Source organism: Meriones unguiculatus, chromosome 16 (assembly GCF_030254825.1).
Source record: "Meriones unguiculatus strain TT.TT164.6M chromosome 16, Bangor_MerUng_6.1, whole genome shotgun sequence".
In the NCBI taxonomy this organism is placed as follows: domain Eukaryota; kingdom Metazoa; phylum Chordata; class Mammalia; order Rodentia; family Muridae; genus Meriones; species Meriones unguiculatus.
This window is the reverse complement of record NC_083363.1, coordinates 2,040,849-2,061,934: the sequence shown is the minus strand read 5'-3', so window position 1 is coordinate 2,061,934 and position 21,086 is coordinate 2,040,849. Positions and strand designations below refer to the sequence as shown.

The following is a 21,086-nucleotide window of genomic DNA, read 5'->3' as shown; positions in this document are numbered from 1 at the left end:
AGAGCTTCACAGTCCAAGGATCGGGCTTGCAAAGCCTGGGTGGATGGTGGGCTGCCCGCCTACAGACGCACACACGGGGACTCTGCTGCCAAAAGCCTTTATTCACCCTGTCAAGCGGAGCCCCTCGTCCGGGGAGCCTCTGACTGGGGCCTGGGTTCAGGGGTCCTGCACCCTGCGTCCTCACACCTGGCACCCCTGGCTGCTGTACTCCTGGAGGAAGTCGTTGAGCTGGGCGCAGGCCGCCCGCTGGCGCGTGCTCTGGCACAGGCGTTTAGAAGGCATCTCCTCGATCCAGCTATTTGAGTCCAGCAGGTACTGGGGGCTGCAGTGACACAGCGGGGTTAGGCCAGGTACGCGGGCCACTCCGCTTCGGGGGCAGTGCTGGTGCCTAGGCCTGCCCCTGCAGGAAGGCCACAGACACGAGAGGAGCAAGGGATGCAAGGATGGGGTGACTCACTCTCCCTTGAGGTCCCTGGTGACCCCATCCAGGCCCATGATCAGGTATTCCTTGCTGGGCTCCAAGCGAAGGCGGCAAGAGGCCCGGACCAGGAAGTTGCGGGTCTGACCTACCGAGGCCTTGGTGTCCTTGGCTGAGGAAATAAAGAGACAGAAGACATAAGAGAAGGGAAAGCCAGGAGAAGCCGAGGACGGGGCTCCGTGTCTATCATTTAACCCACTCTGCTCCTGACAGTTGTCCACTCCTTATCAGCAAACCCAGGTTCCCAAAACCAGAGGCTGAGGAGACGGGAGGAGGGGGATTTGCACTCAGACCTTGAATCTCCCCAATTCCAAGAGGCCCCACACCCAGACCTCAACCTCCACCGCTCCCCAGCCTGCCCGCCTCTCCTTCCTACAGAAATGCAAGACTTGGGTGATCTCGGTCTCAAAGAGGCGGAAGGCAGCTCTGCCATCTTCTCGCAGAACCTTAACCTGGAAGCCTGGGAGGGAACAGGAAGAGGGAAGGAAGTTAGGGCAAAGCAGAGAGGCCACAGGTGGGCAAGCTCTAGCACAGGGTGCTGGGGGCGAGGAAGGAGGCAGAGGGGACCCACCATACTCCACTCGGGGGTAGTAGCAGGCAAACTTCATCCTGTAGCCGTCCTGGTCCTGCACCCCTCGCTCCAGTGCCCGGCGCTGCCGAGGGCACTTCCCTGGGGCCAAGTGTCAGATGATAACAGCTCGGCCTCCCCAGCCCGGCTCCCCAGTCCCCCTCCCCAGCCCCCTCCCCGGCTCCCTCCCCAGTCCCCCTCCCCAGCCCCCCTCCCCAGCCCCCTCCCCAGCCCTGCCCAGGCCCCACCTCACCCTCAGCCCTGCCCAGGCCCCACCTCACCCTCAGCACACTGGCAGACGTCTGCAGAGCACAGGGTGGACAGCAGCTTGCTCTTGGTCGGCGCAGAGTAGAACACAGAGCACTTGTGATCTGGAGAAAAGCAGGAGAAGCAGGAGTGAAGGCCAGGCCTCTCCTCTCTGCCCTGGCACCTCAGAGCCCAGGGAGGGGGCAGCCAGAGCGGCCGGCGTGCTCACCGGGGCTGTAGTAGTCATACAGGACGGCACTGGCCGGCTGCACCAGCCCCACGGCCACCTCCTGCAAGGCTCCAAAGCCCACACACTCCCGGGTGGTCGGGACCTGCCCGGGAAGGAAGGCTGCTCAGAGCCAGGCCGCTGGCGGCCTCCACCTGCCCTGCTCCTCTCCGGCTGGATCCCGTGACCTTATCTGCGGTGCCCTTCCTGCTGTCATCTTCCTGCCACTAGCCTGGTCCCCAAGGTCTCTGATGACTTCCCTGCCAGTGCAGCGACCTTGGCCCTGTCTCCACTGCCTGAGGCCCTCTGCTGAGTCACCACAGGACCCTTGAGGGGGTAGGCTAGCTTTTGAACCAACCTGCCTCACTTGGCCACCTCTCCCTTCCAGGAGCACAGGTCTGAGCAGGCCCTCGTTCCCCTCCCAGTACCCACAGTGGTCGCTACCCCCCACCCCCGCCTCACTCCCCGGAAGCCCTTGGCGGCTGACAACTGCCAAGCTGAACTCCCTGCCCCGTCTTTGCATTGAGGTGTGGCAGGTGGTGTGGGCTGTCTGCGGCCCTCTGCCTGCCAGCCACCTCCTCACTCCTCAGCCTGCAACCACAGCTTCTGGCTCACGCGGTCCCTTCCCCTGACGCTTTCTCTCCACTCACCGAGTCGAAGTACAACAGGACGTGGGGCCCATCGGTCTCGAAGTGACTGACGTAGCGGTCAGAGAGTGAGGTCAGCTGCAGGGAGGGGGCAGCCAGTCAGAGGCCCTGGTCAACACTCGGGGTGCTACACAGACGGCACGGGGCTGCTAAGGGCGAAGGGGCGGCTGTACCTTCTCCAGGTCGGCCCTCAGGGCATGGAAGCCACTCAGAAGGGTGATGTCTGCGATGGCCATGCCGGACAGCCCCACGTCGCCCTTGCGCCTACGGGGAGGCGGGGCCAGCTGCACAGAGCCCCAGAGCCCCGCCTCGGAGCCCCGCCAGCCTCTGCCCACCACCCCGGCCCCGCCCCCACCCTGTACCCACCAGATGCACACGGTGTACTGCACCCTGGATTCCTGCTCCTCTTCGGCCTTGGGCGCCTCCCGCCTGCGCCGGCTCCTCCGGCCCTCAAACAGCTGCAGGGGCGTCACAGGCTGCAGGTGGGCACGGGGGTCATCTGCGGCCGGCAGGTCGTACTCGTAGTCTTCATAGTCCTCGTTGGCTTCCCCTGTGCAGGGCAGCGACGAGAATGAAGACGGCCCATGGCAGCCCTGCAGGGCCCCAGGGGCCCTCACCCGTGCTCACTTGTGTATTCCACATAGCCCGTGACGGTCACTTCCATCTGCAGATCCTGGCAGGTCGTGTTCTTCAAATTCAGGACGTTGTAGGAACGGAGGATCTGGCTCAGACAGAGATGGGGTGAGGGCACGGCACAGACTTGAAGGGTTCCCTGGGCTGAAGGGCCTAAGGCCCCCAACTTCCCCGGTGGCTCCTGCCTTGGTCGCCCAGCTGCCAAGGTGGCTCGAGAGCAAGGCAGGAGCCACCTGGGGGAGGGAGGCCGCTGGGGCAGCGAGCCTCGTGGGTGGAAAGGGGCTCCCCAGGTCAGACCAGGCGTATAGGAAGACAAGGCGCATGGGTCCCTGTGTCTGAGGTCCTCGGATGAGGGACAGGCCTGGGCTGAGAGCAGGATGTGGAGGTGAAGGAAATGGCAGCACATGGAGGGAAACCAGAGCAGGGCAAAGATGGAGGCTCAGGAAAGGAACCCAGGAGGCTCAGGAGGTGGCTTCCTCCTCTTTAACACACAGGCCCCGCCCCCTCCCCCCACGCCTACCCCACAGTACCGCTGGCCTCACCTTCAAGGTGCCTTTGCTGTTTCCTCCCACCTTCACATCGATCTTGCTGCCCAGAGAGAACTTCAGGAGGGCGGGGAGAGCGGGTCAGAGGGCAGAGGGATTGGACGGACTGCTCCCGCCCACCCTTCTGACCCACACTGAGACTTGGCTGCAGTCTCTCCAGACTCCTAGACCAGCGGCTCTCAACCCGGGCAGCGGCTCTCAACCCGGGCAGGGAAGGAGGCCCAGTGGTCGGGAGAAAGTCAGTCTTCCCACAGCACCTTCAGGAGAGCCCAGACCCCGTGGCACCGCCCTGGGGGAGTGGTCACCTTCAGCTCCTCCTCCAGGCCCTTGACTTGGTGGTTGTTAAGTTGCAGCAGGTGGGACTTGAACCCACTGCGGCCAAAGGAACTGAGAGTCACATTGAGTGCCTTCTCCTCCCGGGTATGGGAGGCGATCCAGTACTCGGACAGGGCGTCCAGGGTGATCACCGTGTCCTAAGGGGGTTAGGCGAGGGGTCGGGCATTTGGTCTCAGCCCAGCGGCCCGGAGCCCTGTGGCGGCCTGGAGCCCTGTGGCGGCCCCTACCTGGGTGCTGCGGAATGCCCCTTTGAAGCTGCCCTGGTGGGTGAGCCAGGCCGCGGCCTTGTCGGCCATCTCTCCCTTGCCCTCCCGCAGCAGCAGGTGTAACAGGGCATAGGCCGTGGTTTCAATCCACAGCGCCGGGGCCTGGGGCACGGGCTCGGATGGGCTAAGAGGAGCTGGGGTGGGTGAGCCGGCTTTGTCCTGGGAGCCAGCGACTGAGCCCCAGTAGAGGTTCTCTGGAGGGGAAGAGAGCAGTGTGGAACCAGACAGCGGCAGCTGAGCCCTCTGGCGCCCCCTGCCAGCCGCCCCTGCGTCCACTCCTCAGCCACCAGAGCCCGTTGCTTCTCAGGAATCCCAAGAGCGCCCTGCCAGGGTGCCCTCGCCCTCACCGCCCGTTTCCTCAGCCATGGCCATCAGGCTGTTGTGGGCGACATTCTGCAGGTCCTCGGAGGCCTCGGTCAGCGTCAGGGCATAGGCTGTGATGGCGGCTGCGTGGGCACCCAGGAGCCCGGCACTTGCCTTCTGCCCCAAGAATGAGTTTGCCTTGGAGATGGAGGCCTCCTAGGGGAAAGCAGCAGCCTGAGCCCGCACGCCCGCACGCCCGCACGCCTGCCCGGCCAGCGGGAGGGAGGGTGAGGCCGGGAGGACAGCGGGGTGGAGGCTGGGAGGACAGTGGCTGGCTTCATTACCACTCTGTTCTTCAGCTGTGGGGCGCCCCCGTCCTGGAAGACCGCCAGCCCATGGTGAAGGGCAATGACAACGAAGGCAGTGAGCGCCACGGTCTCATCTGTCCCCACCAAGCCGCCCTGGCAAGGACAGAAAGGCCGTCAGGCCGGAGGGGGAGTGTCTGGCGGCTGACACCCTCCCTGCTTGGCGAGGCTCCCACCTGCATGTCTCTGTGGATGACTGGACACGGGTCGTGGAAGGAGCCGTCCCCCAGCTGCTGCGACAGCAGCCACTCAGCTGTCTCCTGAAGCTTCTCCGGGGAGTCGCCCACCTGCTCCTGGGCCAGACTCAGAATCTTCAGCACAAAGGCCGTGAGCCTGGGGGTGGGGAGGGGTGCTTGGAGACGAGGCTGGCCCCCCTGGAGGCCTAGCTTGTGGTGTTTAATGTGCTCTGGCCTTACCAGGTGCTGCTGTCCCGGTGTAGCCACGCCCCAAAGGAGCCATCTTTCTTGCGGAACTGCTGGATCCGCATGTGGCCTGGGCAAGAGGAGGTGATGAGGCCATGGCCCACTGTCCTCCTGCCTGTGCCTAGGGTGAACTCCTGGCAGCCCCCTCCAGCTCCCTCCGCAGGCTCCTGGCTGCCCGCCTTGCCCTCCCCTGGCTCTGACCCCCGCTCTCCCTATGCCCAGAACCTTTCTGGATCAGATCCACAGCACGGTCCTTGGTCTCAGGGGCCAGTCTGCTCCACTGCTCTGTCTTGTCCAGGTAGCGGGAGGCAGTCAGGGTAGGGGCCAAATAGACCATGGTTTGTTCTGCGCAGCCCCGGGGAAGCCTCAGGAGAGAGGCCACGCCTCCTGGGGACAGGGCGCCTTCAGATCCCAAAGTCTCCAAGGGTTCAGAGGCTGAAGGAGGGAGGAGTTGAAGATGAGACTGGGTCTGAGGCCCCAGCAGCAGGTGGCTAGAAGCGGGCAGGACGAGCTTCAGGAGGCTGCAGGGGCTCACAGGAAAGGTCCTGGCCGGACGCCCACCTGTGACCCTGACGAGACTGCTAAACTCTCCTTCAGGGATGATGTCGGGATCAGAGCTTCCGGGAATTTCCAGACTCCGGCCTCGATAATCTAGGGAGACAGAGGAGCAGCGGGCGGCTGCAGTGGGCGGCTGCAGTGGGCGGCTGCAGTGGGGCGGTGCGGCTATGCGCCAGCCGTTACCTCCACAGGGCTGGTGGCGGGGGCAGGGCCACTCACCCATGGGGTTGAGTTCGTAGACCAGCTCTTCTCTGTGGATGGCCCCTTCCCTCTGCCTCAGTTGAAACATGGAGTGACGGATCAGCGGGGGCGACACCCGCCCCTCCCGGGGGAACACGCCGGGACTTGGGGTGCAAACTTCATGAGTGGGGACAGGGACAAGCTTCACTTGTCTACCATGTACAAGGTTCTGGGCTTAGCTCCCGGACCACAAAAATAAAACAAAACAGACCAGACAATGTGGGCGAGAGCTGGGTGTGACAGTGCGTGCCTCCATCCCCAGTAATTCGGAAGGCAAAGACGGGAGCATTACCGAAAGCTCAAGGCCAGCCTGGGCTACAAATTGAGTTTGAGGCAATCCTGGGCTACATATCCAGCCTCTATGTCTAAATAAGTAAGTAAGTGATATAGGGGACAGAGTTGAGTGACAATAGTGGACGTGGGTTATCAATGTGCTAGGTTTGATCTCTGGGCCCTGGCCTGGCCAGCAGAACGCTAAAGGGTAGAGATGGGAGCCTGGGGGCGGGGAGATTTCGGGGTAGCCACTCACTTCAATTTGCAGAATCTTAGACACAGCATCTCCCACTGGGGACTCAAAAGACCCCCGAGCCACCACTTTCAGGGGCACGGAGGCAGCAGCCGTGGGGACCACGGAGAAGGCCACAGGCCGGGCGGAGCCTGCAGGCACCAACACCTGCTGGGCCAGCACTCCGCCCCCAGCCAGGCACAGCCCCTCCACAGGGGACACATGGACACTGACCTGGGGACAGGAAACAGGGCATCAGGGCGGTGCCGGGCCCCTCCCGCCCCCATGCGCCTCAGGCTCCCGTGCAGGCTCACTGTCACATTAGTGTTCAGATAGTTATAGAGAACGGGCCGTAGTTCAAGCTGCTCAAAGCGGCGGACAGAGACGGGGAGGCGCAGGTGCAGGTGGAACTCCCGGAACACGCGGACACGCGTGGGCGTGGCGACACACAGGCCTGGGGGACAGGACATAGATGGAGAGCCCGCAGGCCTGGGCAGGTCTGGGATCGGCTCCACCCGCTGCAGGGAGCCGAGGGCTAGGCAGGGTCAAGGGGAAGGGAAGAGGGGCAGCCCACGGGCTCCACAGGGCCACCTCACCTTTGCTCTCAGACAGGCTCACGCCGTGAATCTCCCACGTGGTCAGAGAGTCGGGGAGCCACAGCGTCAGCCTGGGGTAGAAAACACAGAGAGGCGGGGTCCCCCACGGTTCTGTCCCCAGCCCCAGCCCAGAGGCGAGGCCGGGCAGCCCAGGCCCTCACAGTTTGGAACGGTCCACCGTCTCCACTTTCCAGAGCCAGTTCTCGGGGAAGAAGCTGCGCACGAGAATGTCATCTTCGTCAATCAGGTCCTCCTCCTGCAGCATCTCCTGGGCTGGGGACCGAGGGGACAGCGGTGAGGAGGGGGTGTTGGTCCTCTCGGGCACCTCCCTGTCCCCCGGCTGCGCCTGGCCACTCACCCCGGGCGAGGCCTGCCTGGCTCCTGCTCTGGTTCTTGCGAAGTTCCTCCGCAAACTTGCAGCAGGACAGGAAGGGCTCCCGGCAGGCCGGCTTTGGCACTCGGGCTGCCCGCTGCTCGCAGGTGCGCGCCATGGGCAACCTCGTCAGCCCGTCCTGGCAGCAGCGCTTGGAGTCTGGAGAAGCGTACTGGCCCACTGCCCAGCCAGGGGAGGCGAGGCAGCTGTGAGGGACAGAAATCTTCCCCCAGCAGCCCCCACAACCACCGCCATCTCCGTCGCCTCCACCAGCAGCACATGGCTCCCCAGGACTCACACTTCTCGCTGACAGCCTTCTGAAAGTTCACGCTTCTCTTTTGCCGGCTTTTCTTCTCCTTGGGACAGCTCAGGTCTGGGGACAGTGAGAAGGTTGTCCAGCCATGGGTGGCAGGCTCCGCTTCCCTCCCTCCCTATCCCACAGCCCAGCCTTCTCGCCCCTGGATCTGCCCCTCCTCGCCTGCCCCCTCTCACTCCTGTTCTCACCCCTTCTGGCTTCAGTCAGTCGGTCACCGTCAGAAAAGGCCAGGCCAGCAGCCTGGAACACCTGCAGGGCGCTGTCCCCACCTCCAGGACCACAGCCCAGGTTGTACCTGTTCATGACCTCAAACACCTATCGGGATAAGGCAGGGCATGCTGGGACATGCGTGTGGCCGAGGCAGGATCTGCCACTCAGCTGTGGCTGTCAGGGCTGGGCTCAAAGATGAGGGCTGTGTGGTGGGGCACTGGAGCAGAGGGACAGAGAGGAAGTGGCCAGGATCCAGGCCCCGGGGAAGACGGGGAGGGGCCCGTGAGGGCTGAGTGGGACTGGAGAGCTAAGCCCCAGGGCTGAGGCTTGGGGAGGACAGGGAGGCCTGGAGAAGGCTTGGCAAACCTTGCTCATGTCCAGTGGTCTGTGAGACCGGCCACCCACGGCGTACAGAGCCGTGTCCACGGCCCCCAGGGCCACCAGGGCTGGGGAGTCTGTCCGAATCTGGAGCTTCATGCTGTCCCCATTGCGGTACTCCTTGGGGCCATCCACGTTCAGTTCAAGCTGGCAGAGACGGGGAGGAAAGGGAGTCAGCTTGGGGAACGCGGGCTGGGACACAGCCTGGGCCCTGGACACGGCGGGCACGAAGGCATGCCTGTGACTCCAGCCTTGAAAGGCAGAGCAAGGCGCTTGGCAAGACGAGGCATATCAGGGAGCCTGAGGCTGGGCCCAAAGAAAGTCCCTCAGTGACTAAGCAGAACGGCAGTCCAACAGGATGTCCAGCTCTCCACACTCATGTAACACACATGTACTATGCAAAATATGCACACACACGCCCACCTCACACACACACGAAATTGAAAAAAGGAAAAAAAAAAAAGAGTGAAGTGAACTTTCACCTTCAGCCCCATGCACACTCAGTGGCTAAAGCAATCATCTTGTCCTTCTCTGAGCCCCTGGATACACACACACCCAGCGCACACACACTCACATGCACGCCCACGCACACCGAACCAGCCTCCCGGCCCCGGTCACCTTGCCCTCACAGTCCCCAGGCTGGACGTTGATGAGCAGGGAGTTGGCCACTGGGAGTCCCTGGTGGTAGAAGTAGGCCACAAAGTAGAAGGAGGGCGCCAGGCGGTGGTCCACGAACACGGAGACAGAGGTCACGGTGCTCCTGGGCTCCCGGCTGGCAGCCACGATCTGGCCCCGGGAGACGAGCTGCGCCGAGAAAGAGCAGTGAGGGTCCTCCTGCTCCGGCACGCCTGCCCCAGCCCTTGCCTGTGGCCAGCCCGCGCACCCCAGGCCACACACCATGTAATAGTAGTGAGAGAAAGCAGCCCCTTGGGTGCCCACGGTCCGCAGGTTCAGGGTGAGGGTGTCCCCCACACTTGGGGCCCGGGGGTCGAGCGGCTCAATGGACAGAAAGCCCGAGCTTCTGGAAGGCGGGGCTTGCATGGTGAGCCTGGCGACGGCTGGGTACAGCGAGCCCGCAGACACCTGCGGAGAAGGGCTGGGCTCCATGCCAAGGACCCACAGATGCCTCCCTTCCTCCCAAGCTCCATCCGAGGCACGCAGGGAACAACGGCCCTGCCAGGTGCCCACCCGTGGGCTCAGAGCCGCGTTACCAAGAGCCGAAGCTCTGTGATGGTCGGCGGGACCGGCACGGGAATGCTGACTTGGCCAAGCCTGTTGGTGTCCTGTTGAAAGTCGAGGGCTTTTGAGTCAGAGCCGGACAGCAACGTGGCAGAAACCTTGACGGGAACGTCAGGGGCCACGGAGCCTGACATTTCTCGGACCAGGGCCTGGAGGAGCAGAAAGAGGCGTGGTCAAGGCGGTGTGGGCCAAACCCTCTCCCCTCCGGCCCTGCCCTTCCAAGAGGGACCTGCAGCAGGAAGGGAGCCCCAGGCACAAGATGCTGCTTGCTGTTGCTGAGATCCAGGGAGAAGGCAGAGGACACGAAGCGCCAGGACATGAGCTCCGCCTCCTCCATCTCTCCACCTGCAAGACAGAGGTCGTGTGTGTGTGTGTGTGTGTGTGTGTGTGTGTGTGTGTGTGTAGAGCAAAGAGACAAAGGATGCAAAACAATTCACTAATAGGATATGGGGTCAGTAGGACCAGGCTGGAGAGGGCTGGGCTCCTGGGTCTGAGATGAGGTGGTGGAGGTCAAGGTGTGTCCTGGGGCTACCCCCCCAGGCCCACCTGGGGACTCAATGACGGCCGTGGCGGTGTAGAGACGCATCCCCTCCAGGTCCCTGAGCCCAGCGTTGAGCCTGTCCAGGGCAGCCTGGAACTGTTCCCTTGAGATGGAAACGTGGCTCTGGCCTTCCACCAACTGCGACAGAGAGAGCGGGGTGTGAGTGAGGCCAGAGCACCCCCCTTCCACTCCTGTCGCCTCCCTCCCCACTCTCCTACCTTGCTCTGGCTCTCTAGGCCCCGAAGGAAAGTCTTCTTCCCATGCTCGTCCATGAGTGCAAAGCGGGTGTAAGCCACACCCTTCACGGGCTTCCCGTAGACATACCTGTTGCCACAGGGCACAACCGCAAAGACCTGAGTTCAGTGCCCCAGAGTCCACGTCAAATGCCTGGAGGTGTGGCAGTGCCCACTTTTGACTCCAGCAGTGGGATGAGGGGAGGGTCTGAGGCCTAGCTCAGTTCCTGTGTCTCCAGGAGAGGAACAGAGTTCCTAAGGATGACACCTGTGGGTGACCTCTGGCCTCCACGGACATGAACACACACATGTCCCCCCCCCACACACACACCTTTAATCCCAGCCTCAGGAGGCAGAGGCAGGTGGATCTCTGTGAGTTCAAGGCCAGGTCTACAGAGCAAGTATCCAGTTTTGCCTCAAAGGTCAAAAGCATAGAAAGAGGGAGACAGGAGGAGAGGCCAGGGTGGAAGGGAGCCCGGGGTGTGGGACAGAGGGTGGGGTACCTGGCCTGGATGTCCAACTGGATTTCATCAGCGTTGTTGGGTACAGTCAGGATATACGGCTTCTTGGGAGTAATCTTCACTTCAAAGTTGGGAAGGACTGAATGAAGGTGAAGAGATGGGTGGGCCAGGTACGAGAGAAGGGGTCCTCCCATACCCCCTCCCCCAGGGCCAGCCTGCCTCAGCCCTGTCTCCACCCGTACTTCAGCACTCACCGTATTTCTTCACTTCAAAGTGGGTACTGCTGTTGGACTGCAGGCTGTCTGAGAATCTCGCCGAGATCTTCCAGGTCCCTGGCCTGAGAACGGGCAACAGTGAGAGTTGGTCTACCCACCCACAGACGGCCGTGGCCTGAGTGAGTCCAAGCTACCCACCCACAGGCGGCCGTGGCCTGAGTCTTACAGAAGAAAGCCGTGGTTTGACCAGAGGTTTGGGGGGGGCAAAGTCAAAACACCTGAAAGTGCCCCTCGCCCAGTGCCAAGAGGAGCAGGACCTGGGGTGGTATAGGTAGAGGGGCGCCCTGGGGTGGGGTAGGTAGAGGGGCACCCTGGGGTGGGGTGCTCACTCTGAGATGTCTGGGATGATGAAGTCATCCTGGAAGATGGAAGTGGGGGCAAACACCTCCTTCTTGCGTACGCGGAGGCCATGGGAGTTCTGCAACGGGAATGGATGTGCTCAGGTGGGAGATCACGTCAGTGCACGGGGTCAGGGAGGTCAGGGGTCAGAGGTCAGGCACTCACCTCCACCGTAATCACAAGGGTGTCAGTGGCTGGGCGCATCTTTTGATCCAGCGAAAAGACCCGGTATCGAACTAAGAGTGGAGGAGGAGAGGTAAGAGTGGAAGGGACAGGTGGGGAGGGACAGGACCACAGGGAGACAGTGGGACTGAACAGCCAACCCACCCTCCAGGGTGGTGCCCTGTGTGGAGCGCCCTGGGAGAGAGAGCAGAGGCCGGAGGCTCACCCCGCTGGCCAGGGTTATAAATAGGCTGGTCAGTCTGCACAAAGATGTGTCCTCGGCGAGAAGAGAAGAGCAGGTTGACACCTTGGGTGCTTATGCCTTTGGGCTCTAAGTTCTCTAGCCACGGAGACTGAGCCACCAGCTGGACGTGGGGGGCTCCGCGGAGGTCAAAGAGGCCACAGTCCCTCACATCCTTCAGTGGGACCTGCAGGACAACAGAGGGAGCTGATCAGACAGGGCAGAAAAGAACGCAGGAACGCCAGGGCCATCGGGCTGGCGGAGAGAGGCAAGACGTCAGTGAGGAAGGACAGGGCCTGAAACAGCAAGACGGGCCAGACGCGACAGCATCTGGCTGTAACCCCAGCCCTTGGGAGGCCACAGGACAGTGGCTGAGCGCTTACAGGAATGTAGTCTACACCCTGGAACCCTGTCTCAAAAGCAAAAATAAACAATAGAACAAGACAGAAAGAACCAGGTGTACTGGTAAGGCTGAGGCAAGAGGATTGCCGTGAGTTCAAAGCCAGCCCGTGCCACACAGCAAGCTCCCGTTTGTAACTGAGTAAACCAGCAGGCCTCGGGGCGCAGCAGGGAGGCCTGAGAAAAAGCAGGGGTGTGGGCACTGGTTACCTCGAGGCTGAGAAGCACAAAGTCATTTCCTGAGCTGAGCACAAACGACTTCTTTGGGGAGCAGAGGCGACTGTTCAGGTTTCTCAGGAACACTGATCCACTCACTTTCTCTCCTGGACGGGCATCCTGGAGCTGCACCCCCACTGACAAGGGGACCCCCAAGTTAACCACAGAAGGGGAGAACAGCAGCAACCTGGGGGAGCAGCGAGGTACACCGTCAGACCCCGCCACCCTCACCCCTGCGCCCCCGCCACCACGCTCCCCCAGCCCCGTCCACCAAGCCCCGTCCAGAGCCTTCCCCAGGACCTGGGCTCCTGCAGAGACAAGGCAAAGACGCTCCACACCCAGGCCAGGCCGCAGAGGAGCCGCATGGCTGGGGACCTGGGAGAGGCCAGAGCACTGGTCTCACCACCTGCTCCCCTCTGGCCAGCCTAGGGTTGGGGCAGAGTGTGACTCTGGACCTTGCTCCTCCCCTTGCCCAGATGAGCCGGGAAACCACGTGATGGCAAAGAAATGCAACTGGCCCCAAGCCCAGGGCTGGGGAAGCAGCCCAAACATCAGGGTCTCTGAAGAAATCTTGGCCCCAAAATGGATCTGTGCTTCCTTGTTTATCCCATCCCAGGCACTCCCTTAACTGTGTGTGTGCGCACACTCTCGTGTGTTCATGCACGTGCTTGGCCATGTGTGTACCGTTCCAGCATGGCACACGGACAGGCAGCCCCTGAGACAGTTGACTGCTCGACAAAGGCTCTAACAGAAAGCCTGGGGGCCAGAGGACGGGCCACACCCTCAGCCCCGCAGGGAAAGCAGCCTGAGGAAGCCTTGCTCTCCCGAACTGTGGCAAAATGCTCAGCCCCAAGTGTGCTTTCACCCTGTGCGCAAGGCCACCTGCACATGTCACAGCAAACAAAGGACAGGACAAGAAGCACAGGCACTTTATTTGGCAAGTCCAGCCTGACATGGAGGGGGAATTCTCTGCTCCCGTCCTCTGTGTCCCCTTGGCACGGCTTCTGGCTCCACAGAAACGCAGCGCTGTAGGGCCCACGGCGTGGTCAGGTCGAAGCTCCCAGCAGCACGGCCCAGCCCCATCGCACAAGGCCTTTGGGCCACTCTGGGGCAGGGCTCCCAGGAACCGCACTCAGTGTGCTGAAGCGCTGGCTCCTCACGTGTCCGGCAGGCGAAGGAGGGTTCCAGAAGTGGTGGGGACACTGGAACAGAAAGGCAAGAGGAGCCAGCTGTCTAGGCCCAAAACATACACACCCAGAACTTAGCAGTGTTCTCCTGAGTCCCAGAAAAATGAGAGACTGGGCTCTGCTGGCGAATGACGCAGGACCTGGGAAACCCACCCTTGAGGTCCCTGCAATTTTCCTGAGACCGGGGGCTAGACTCACCAGTCCACCAGCTGGGCCCCGATGAGGTCGTGCACGTGGTAGGCAAGGCCGAGCCGCACAGCGGAAGGGGGCCTGCGGCCCAGGAGCTCCGACAGGAGAAGCTCGCGGTACTTGGACTTGCGCACCATGCTGAGTACAGCCTGGCGCCCTGGAGGAGGGGTGGCCCGGAAAAGGAAGAGGGGAGTCAAATGCGGAGACCTAGACCCCACAGGTGTCCCGAGGTCTGCGGAACTGCGCGGCAGGCACCGGACCTTTTACAAACCACTTAATGAATCTCCCGGCTCCAGGCACAGCCAGCCACCAGCTCCCAGCATCTCGGACTGTGAGGACGCCAGCATTCACCAGGTGCCTGCGGGCGGAGGGGGTCAGAACCTGGCAGCCTGAGGACCCTCCCCTCCCCGACTGTTGATGCACGGAGAACAAGCGTCCAGAAACACAGGCAACCTGAGGCAGGGACCCACCAACCCAGCTGGCTCCAGCACCCTGCCTCAGTGGCCCCTCTGCACTTGCTTCTCTGTAACCCCACAGTGTGAGTGTGTTTGTGTGCGCGCCCAGGCAGGGTGTGTAGAGCACACACGTGGGCAGGTACACAAGCGTGCAGAGGCCGCAGGTTGACATCAAGTATGTGTACTCCCCCTCGACCTCTCACAAAAAGACTTCTTTTTATGTATATTTGTGTTTTGACGAACGTGTCTCTGCACCACATGCATACGGTGTCTGTGGAGGCCAGAGAGGGTACTGGATCCCCTGAAACTGGGATTGCAAACAGTTGTGAGCCATTCTGTGGGTCTGCAGAAGAGCAGCCAGCGCCCTTAACCACTGAGCCATCTCTCCAGCTCCCTTTTATTTTTTAGGTAGGGTCTTTTATGCAGCCCTGGCTGTCCTGAAACTCACTCTGTAGACCAGGCTGACGTCAAGCTCAGAGAGCCGTCTGCCTCTGCCTCCCCAGTGCTGGGATTACAGGTGTGTGGCATGATGGCCAGCCTGACCTTGTTTTTGTGCTAGCGTGAACCTGGAGCTCATTAGTTTGGCTACACTTTGTTAGCCAGTGAGCTTCCAGGATCCACTTGCCTCAGCCCTACTTTCGGCACGGGGGTTACACACATCCCGCCGTGCTGGAACTGGGGGCTGGAACTCACTCAGGTCCTCCTGTTTACACACCAGACACTCCAGCAACCATGCCGGCTCCAGAGTCACTCCTGCTAATGACCGCTTCTGTAGGAGGCTTTCCCTGACCACGGCCCTGAAATGTGCCGAGGAGCGAGGCACCACGACTAGGAACTCTCACCAGCAGCCCCTGCTGCTTACCGGGGGAGATCAGCCATCTCACGCACCAGCAAGTTAGAAAGCAGGAAGGCAGACACAGGCGTGGTATCCCAAAATCCTTCTGTACTGAGACCTCACCTAGTGTTGCAGCTATTTGAGACAAAGCTACAGCCATCTTTGTATTTAGCTTCCATTTTGTTTCTAAGGTGAAATTAAGTTCAAATTTTTAAACTTTTCAACTCTGCTTCGTGGAAGGGTGGATCATATAGCTGGTGCTGGCAGACCCTGCCAGATCTGGCCTTATATTTCACTATGATTCAACAGTGTTATAACTCGCACTTTACCATCTGTCTATTCACTTGGCTACACTCGGGCTGCACTCTTCTTATCTATACAGCTGGCTACACTTTGGATGTCCTCCAGAAGACCCTAGCCCTGCCTCACTTACCTCCCTTAGCACCAATCAGCTTAGAGGTCAGCTGATAATTTGTCTAGTCAGCCAAAACGGTAATATCGCTTTGTACGGTCAGCCAGAATGTGTTACTGCCCTCCCCGTGGCTTCGGCATTTGGTTCTTCCTATAAAAACCCTGCTGGGAGACCTAGTCCATGTCAGCGAGGCTCCGCTGCTCCCTTCTGCGCCCCTGGTCTGACCAGTCTTGGGTGCTGCGTTCAATGTTCACTAAGCCATCCACACCTGAGAGCGGAGTCTGGAGGTGTGTGTGGCTAGTCTTAGGGGTCTGGAGGTGTGTGTGGCTAGTCTTAGGGGTCTGGAGGTGTGTGTGGCTAGTCTTAGGGGTCTGGAGGTGTGTGTGGCTAGTCTTAGGGGTCTGGAGGTGTGTGTGGCTAGTCTTAGGCTACAACACCTAGCGTCCCCTCTGAAGCGAAGCCTGGGGTACACATCTGCAGCGACACAGCAGCCCTGTCAGCCTGCCTCACAGCTCCAGCTTAAGTCCTTCAAGGTCCTGCCAGCCTCATATTCCACAGGCCTCCAGCTCTCCTGGTCTCCAGCCCCAGGCTCCTTCCGCTTTCTTGCAGAATGGACTGCACCTCACTTTACTCATCGGAAAAGGTAACTCGCTGAGGAGACAGCGGAGGGTAGGGGGACAGGACGGGGCTGCCAGAGGCCTGACATGCCAAATCCCATCTCACGTGATCTCCGCATCCCTGAAGCCATAAGTCTGCGTCATCTGGTCCTGCTGGAAACTAAGGTCCCCACAGGCGGGGAGCACGGAGGCCAGGAACTTCTGCACTGCCCCGGCACATGGTCGGCCATCACAGGCCTTGAGGACCTGGAAGAGAGTTGACCCCACCATGCTCACCCACCCACTTTCACCTCCAGGAGGGCATTTTCTTCCTCACCCCCCCTCTCCCTTGGGTCCTTCTACTTCTCAAAGCCTCTCTTCCTGCTTCTTTCTTCCCTCCTTCCCCCCACCTCACGCCTCACCAGAGCTGTATGCCCTCTCCGAGAGATGTGGGCTGGGGATGCTGTTCCTTTTGCCATTTCTATGCCCAACTTCCCTGTCCTCCCGTGCCCATCACACAAACACATGCACACCACACACACACACACACACACACACACATACTCTGGTCCTGTAGTCTTCTGTGAAGACAATTCCGTGGGCATCCAAGTCAAAGCCTAGCTGGATGATTCTGATCTCTCCCCGCTCTTGAAGCTCCTTCTGTCTCCACAGATGAGCATGGAAAGAAAGGCAGGGTAAGATGGGTAGCTGTATTCTGCGCACCGTGCAGGGACTTTCCCAATGTGTGTGTTGTGGGGCAGGTGTTGTGGAGGGTTAGGACATTGAAGGGAGAAACTCAGGTAGGCCATCAAGCAGCCTCTTCCGACTGGTCACCCACCTTTCACATGCCAGCACGTCAAAACATCAATATAAACACTTTCTAAGACCAGACCTTCACCAGTCACTAGTTAAATCATGACAGACACATGCACGCCTTTAATCCTGAACTGGTGAGGCAGGAGCAGCCTGGGCTACAGATCAACAAAAACTGTTAAAAAACATTACCAGATGGACATATTAAAACGAAAACAAAGAATGGAGAGAAATGAAAGAGAGGGGCATTTGCTGACCTGAGCACATCTGCCCAGCACACGGCCAGAAATAACCAGTCACAGAGGAAGCAAAACTCAGAGGCCTGTGACCACAGGACAGGACAGCCACACTGGAGGAGGGCAGGCCTCTCGGAGCGGGCAGCATGAGTGTACGTTGCCATGCTTTGGGCACCTGGCTTTGTTTTCTCTGTCTCCCACACCAGTCTCTAGCCCAGAGGACCCGCTGGCTCAGCCTTCTGAGTGCCAGGATCACAATACCTGGCTAATTAGATCAACTCAGTAGGTATTTTGGGAAGAGCTAAGAGATGTGTTTTAGGGTTCTTGACATGCGTGGATGAAATGGAGGTGAATACGCTGACCTCTTTACCTGGGCATCACACACTATAAGCACATACGATATTACCCATCACACCTAGCTAGATGCATGACTACTTTAAGTCCAAAAGACTTAAAATTTAACAAAACAATTATGCCACTAATGCTGAAATGTAAAAAGCCAACATGAGGACAACTGGCGGACTTAGGGCTGGTAGGACAGCTCAGCGAGTAGGGCTGCTGAGCCTGAGGACCCAAGCTCAGTCCCCGTGACCCGCACAGTGGGAGGACAGAACTCAGCCCACAAGGTTTCCTCTGAGTCCCTCACATGCACTGTGGCACGTGCACAGTAAATACATAAGTAATTTGGAAATAGAATATCAGTATGTAGCCCAAGCTGGCCTCAACCCCACAGAGAGCTGCCTTCCTCTACCTCCAGAGTGCTGAGATTAAAGACATATATACTACACATGACATATGATAAAAAAATATAATAAAATGCTTAAGAAGATTTATGTTTAATTAACTATGTCCCAGCCAATTATGGTGTCATACACCTTTAAGATTTATTATTCCTACAGCATTCTGCCTGCATGTGAGACAACAGGCCAGAAGAGGGCACCAGATCTCATCATGGATGGTTGTGAGTCACCCTGAGGTTATTGGGAATTGAACTCAGGACCTCTGGAAGAACAGCCAGTGCTCTTAACCTCTGAGCCACCTCCCCAGCCCTGTCACATACCTTTAATCCCAGCACTCAGCAGGCAGAGGCAGAGGCAGGTGGATCTCTATGAGTTCAAGGGTAAGCTGGTCTACAGAGTTCTAGGTCATCCAGAGCTACATAATGAGACCCTGTCTCAAAAACGAAACAAAAGCGCCAGTAGAAAAGTTAAAACTGAGAAATGAAGTCAATAAAGTAAGACCTCGACGAGTGTGTGGAAAACATTAGAACAGCTGGATGAAAAGCTGCTAATCTGGGCCGGAGAGATGGCCCGGTGGATGGGTATTTGAGAGCACCCAAGTTCAGCTCCTAGCTCCCACATCTGGTGACTCACAACCACCTGTAACTCCCCAGCTCCAGGGGTCCAGTACCTACCCTGGCCTCTGAGGGTGCACACACATGAACACACACACATGCACACACATGTACACGCACATGCACACAAGCAAATTATTAATCTAAGGAAGATTATAAACTAATCAACACAATAATACAATAAAAGAGAGCTAAAAGAAAGCCAAAAATATTGAACACAAAAGTGTCTTAAAGGGTTCAAAGAGAAGATCTAATGTCTGTTTAATCTGTGGAAGATTAAAGCAAAGAGATGATACAGAGCTACCGTTTAAGAGCTGGTGTCAAGGATGGGAGATGACCGTGTCCACGCCTGCTGCCCTGAACTAAGCCCCTCTCCAAAGAGAGAACACTCACACACACACACACACACACACACACACACACACACATGAAAAATACAAAATAAAACTCCAAAGCACAGAACTATATAAATCCAGTTCTCATAGATTCACAGAACAAGGGAATAAATAATCAGTGAAGAAACAGAGTACTTCAATTACAACTTCAGCTACTGAGAGATCAGCAATTAAATAACACATTTTCAAATACACATATATAATGTTTAGCAAAACAGGCCATTAATTCAGAGCAGAAGTTTTACAAATTTCAAATGTGTGGGACCATCTTGTGCATATTCTGTCTTTTGTTTGCTTTGTTTTGGACACAAGGTTTCTCTGTGTGCCCTTGACTGTCCTGGACTCACTTTGTAGAGCAGGCTGGTGGAACTCACAGAGACCCAGCCTGCCTCTGCTTCTCTGCGTGCTGGGGTCCCAGGTGTGTGCCACACCCAGCTATCTTGTGTATTTCTCTGGCCACACTTGAGCCAGAAGGTTGGTAAAAGCACAGCGACAGGAGGTCTGAGAAGTGTGACCCATGGTTCTCAGCCAACGAAAAAGATCTCAAAGGAGGCAAGAGAATGTTTCTAACTGAGCACCGATGAAAGTACAATTTAAGCACTTAGGTGAAGTTCGTAATTCATTAAAAATGCAGCAGCAGAGGCACCTGGCAGCAGGGAGGCCTCCACAGTGTGGGACCTTCAAGTCAGGCAGCAGCCTGAGAGTGCATATCAAGCAGAAAGGGTGTCCCCGGGATTTACCTGGGAGGGATATTGGATCCCTAGTGCTCATCTCCAAGGATCTTGCCAAGTGCCCCTTCATAAATCTTAAACGCTGTGAACCTACCTTACTGTTTTTGTCTGAAGAGACCCAGCCCGGACTCTAATTACCCTTTCTTGTTTTTGCTTAATTTGGGTCAGGGTTTCCTCTGTGTAGCCGTGACTATCCTGGACTCACTTTGTAGACCAGGCTGGCCTGGAACTCACAGAGACCCTCCTGCCTCTGCCTCCCTGCGCTAGGATTACAAGCGTGTCTAGTGCCTAGTGCCCGTGGCTCTTCATCACCTTCTAACTTGGTTACAAGGTCCCAATAGTCCTCCAGTCTCCCTATGGCGCTCATCCGCCCCCATGCCTTTCGCTTGTGTAACCCAGGGCCTAGAATGATCTGCAGCGTCAGGGCCCACTGCCTAGTACATCTGTCTCCCCCCAACCCGGCCCCTCCGTGCTTTCCTCCCCCTCCAGTCAATCCGCTAGTCACTTGGGAGCCACCTGGAAAACCTGGGAGTTAACTAACACGAGTCCGGCCTGCCTCCCTCGCTTTCATTCTCCTCTTAGGCCTTCCAGGGACCTCCAGCACACCTTTGCCTGTGCTCTTTAACCTTCTCTGACAGCCGTGACCTGTCAGATGATAACCGAGAGAGGCGTGTGTGAGAGCTGACAGATCCAAACCTCCAAAAAGGCTACCAGGCTACCAGGCCCTGGGACCTGCTCTGCATCGGCCTCGGCCCAACGCCTGCCGAAGGGCTGTTGGGTCGACTGGGGGTGTGAGTGACGGGGGACTTCACGACTGCCCTCGAGGCAGCGGGCCGGGAGTGGCTGCCGAAGGTCTCCTGGGCGCTCCTCACCAGCTGCAGGTCAGCCACCGTCCTGTCCGGCACGAGACTGTACACTTGGCTCCTCAGCGCGAGGGGAGGCAGCGCGTCCTCGAACTGCGCCCTAGGGAAGAGCTGCACGAGCTCCTGGACAGCCTCGCGCGCCGACCCTGCAGGGGGGGCGCGGGGACAGGGATCAGGCCCGGGCTGGGGGCACGGGGAGGCCGCTGCTGCGTGGGATCTGGCGCCGCAGCCCTCAACGCGCCCGCTGCCCTGTGCCCGGGTTGCCACGGTTGCCTACCCTAGGTCCTCCTCCTCGTGGTCCTCCTCCTTCTCTTCCTCCTTCTCCAAGGGTCCGCACCCTTGGGCCCTCCGCACCCTTGGGCCCCCCCGCGACCGGGTTGCTATGGTTACCTACCCTGGGTCGTCCTCCTCCTCCTCGGGTCCACACCCTCAGGCCCTCCGCGCCAGGGTTGCCATGGTTACCTGCGCCCGCCCTCAGAGGGTCCGCTTTCGCGGGCCCCGGCTCCCGCCGCCGCTTCACCCCGAAAGCCTCGGACGCTAGGAGCTGTCTCTTGCGATTCATAGCCCGGGATCTCCCGGTTCCGGGAAAGTGCGCCTGAAGATGCAGACTTCCGGCGCAGAGTAATGACGACGCGGCCTCTGGCTGGTCGTCGGAGCCTGCTGACGTAGGCTTCTGTCGCCGCGCCGCGGCCGATTGGCCCTG

The 21,086-nt window shown here is 59.2% G+C and overlaps 2 protein-coding genes across 3 annotated transcripts; both read right to left on the bottom strand.

Moving 5' to 3' along the window:
• Positions 1-81: 81 nt before the first annotated feature.
• Positions 82-12,771, bottom strand: LOC110560118 (complement C4). The gene is made up of 41 exons (XM_021655869.2): positions 12,618-12,771; positions 12,312-12,504; positions 11,688-11,889; positions 11,465-11,535; positions 11,290-11,378; positions 10,940-11,022; positions 10,728-10,824; positions 10,210-10,315; positions 9,997-10,129; positions 9,680-9,795; positions 9,423-9,599; positions 9,109-9,294; positions 8,830-9,015; positions 8,200-8,358; positions 7,812-7,938; positions 7,606-7,680; positions 7,293-7,487; positions 7,096-7,207; positions 6,935-7,005; positions 6,653-6,792; positions 6,363-6,572; positions 5,813-5,864; positions 5,597-5,686; positions 5,261-5,470; positions 5,030-5,105; positions 4,790-4,946; positions 4,593-4,709; positions 4,293-4,464; positions 3,907-4,139; positions 3,649-3,816; positions 3,341-3,400; positions 2,793-2,886; positions 2,532-2,715; positions 2,339-2,429; positions 2,169-2,243; positions 1,522-1,624; positions 1,328-1,417; positions 1,050-1,148; positions 855-938; positions 458-590; positions 82-322 (listed from the first exon to the last, which is right to left on the bottom strand). Exons 1-41 carry the CDS (start codon positions 12,680-12,682, stop codon positions 181-183), a joined length of 5,223 nt encoding a protein of 1,740 aa, XP_021511544.1. The 5' UTR covers positions 12,683-12,771; the 3' UTR covers positions 82-180.
• Positions 12,772-13,223: 452 nt separating this feature from the next.
• On the bottom strand, positions 13,224-21,079 carry Stk19 (serine/threonine kinase 19). 2 transcript variants are annotated; one of them, XM_021655871.2, is made up of 7 exons: positions 20,846-21,079; positions 20,393-20,529; positions 16,556-16,651; positions 16,119-16,258; positions 13,954-14,051; positions 13,703-13,850; positions 13,224-13,519 (listed from the first exon to the last, which is right to left on the bottom strand). In XM_021655871.2, the coding sequence occupies exons 1-7, from the start codon at positions 20,943-20,945 to the stop codon at positions 13,474-13,476; spliced, it is 765 nt and encodes a 254-aa protein (XP_021511546.1). In that variant the 5' UTR covers positions 20,946-21,079; the 3' UTR covers positions 13,224-13,473. The 2 variants fall into 2 exon arrangements, with proteins under 2 accessions (XP_021511546.1, XP_060225053.1); XM_060369070.1 differs by lacking the exon at positions 20,393-20,529 and having other exon boundaries at positions 20,778-21,079.
• Positions 21,080-21,086: the final 7 nt, after the last annotated feature.

What these genes read in the sequence shown, in the direction of transcription:
- LOC110560118 (XM_021655869.2), bottom strand. Translation starts at nt 12,682, where the DNA reads ATGCGGCTCCTCTGCGGCCTGGCCTGGGTGTGGAGCGTCTTTGCCTTG. An exon ending in CACAGCTGAAGAACAGAGTG is followed by an intron (nt 4,465 to 4,592) that starts GTAATGAAGCCA and finishes GCTTTCCCCTAG; the next exon opens with GAGGCCTCCATCTCCAAGGC. An exon ending in GGGCTATGTGGAATACACAA is followed by an intron (nt 2,716 to 2,792) that starts GTGAGCACGGGT and finishes TGCCCTGCACAG; the next exon opens with GGGAAGCCAACGAGGACTAT.
- Stk19 (XM_021655871.2), bottom strand. Translation starts at nt 20,945, where the DNA reads ATGAATCGCAAGAGACAGCTCCTAGCGTCCGAGGCTTTCGGGGTGAAG. An exon ending in CCCTCTGAGGGCGGGCGCAG is followed by an intron (nt 20,530 to 20,845) that starts GTAACCATGGCA and finishes CCCCCCCTGCAG; the next exon opens with GGTCGGCGCGCGAGGCTGTC. An exon ending in CGGTGGCTGACCTGCAGCTG is followed by an intron (nt 16,652 to 20,392) that starts GTGAGGAGCGCC and finishes CTGTGGAGACAG; the next exon opens with AAGGAGCTTCAAGAGCGGGG.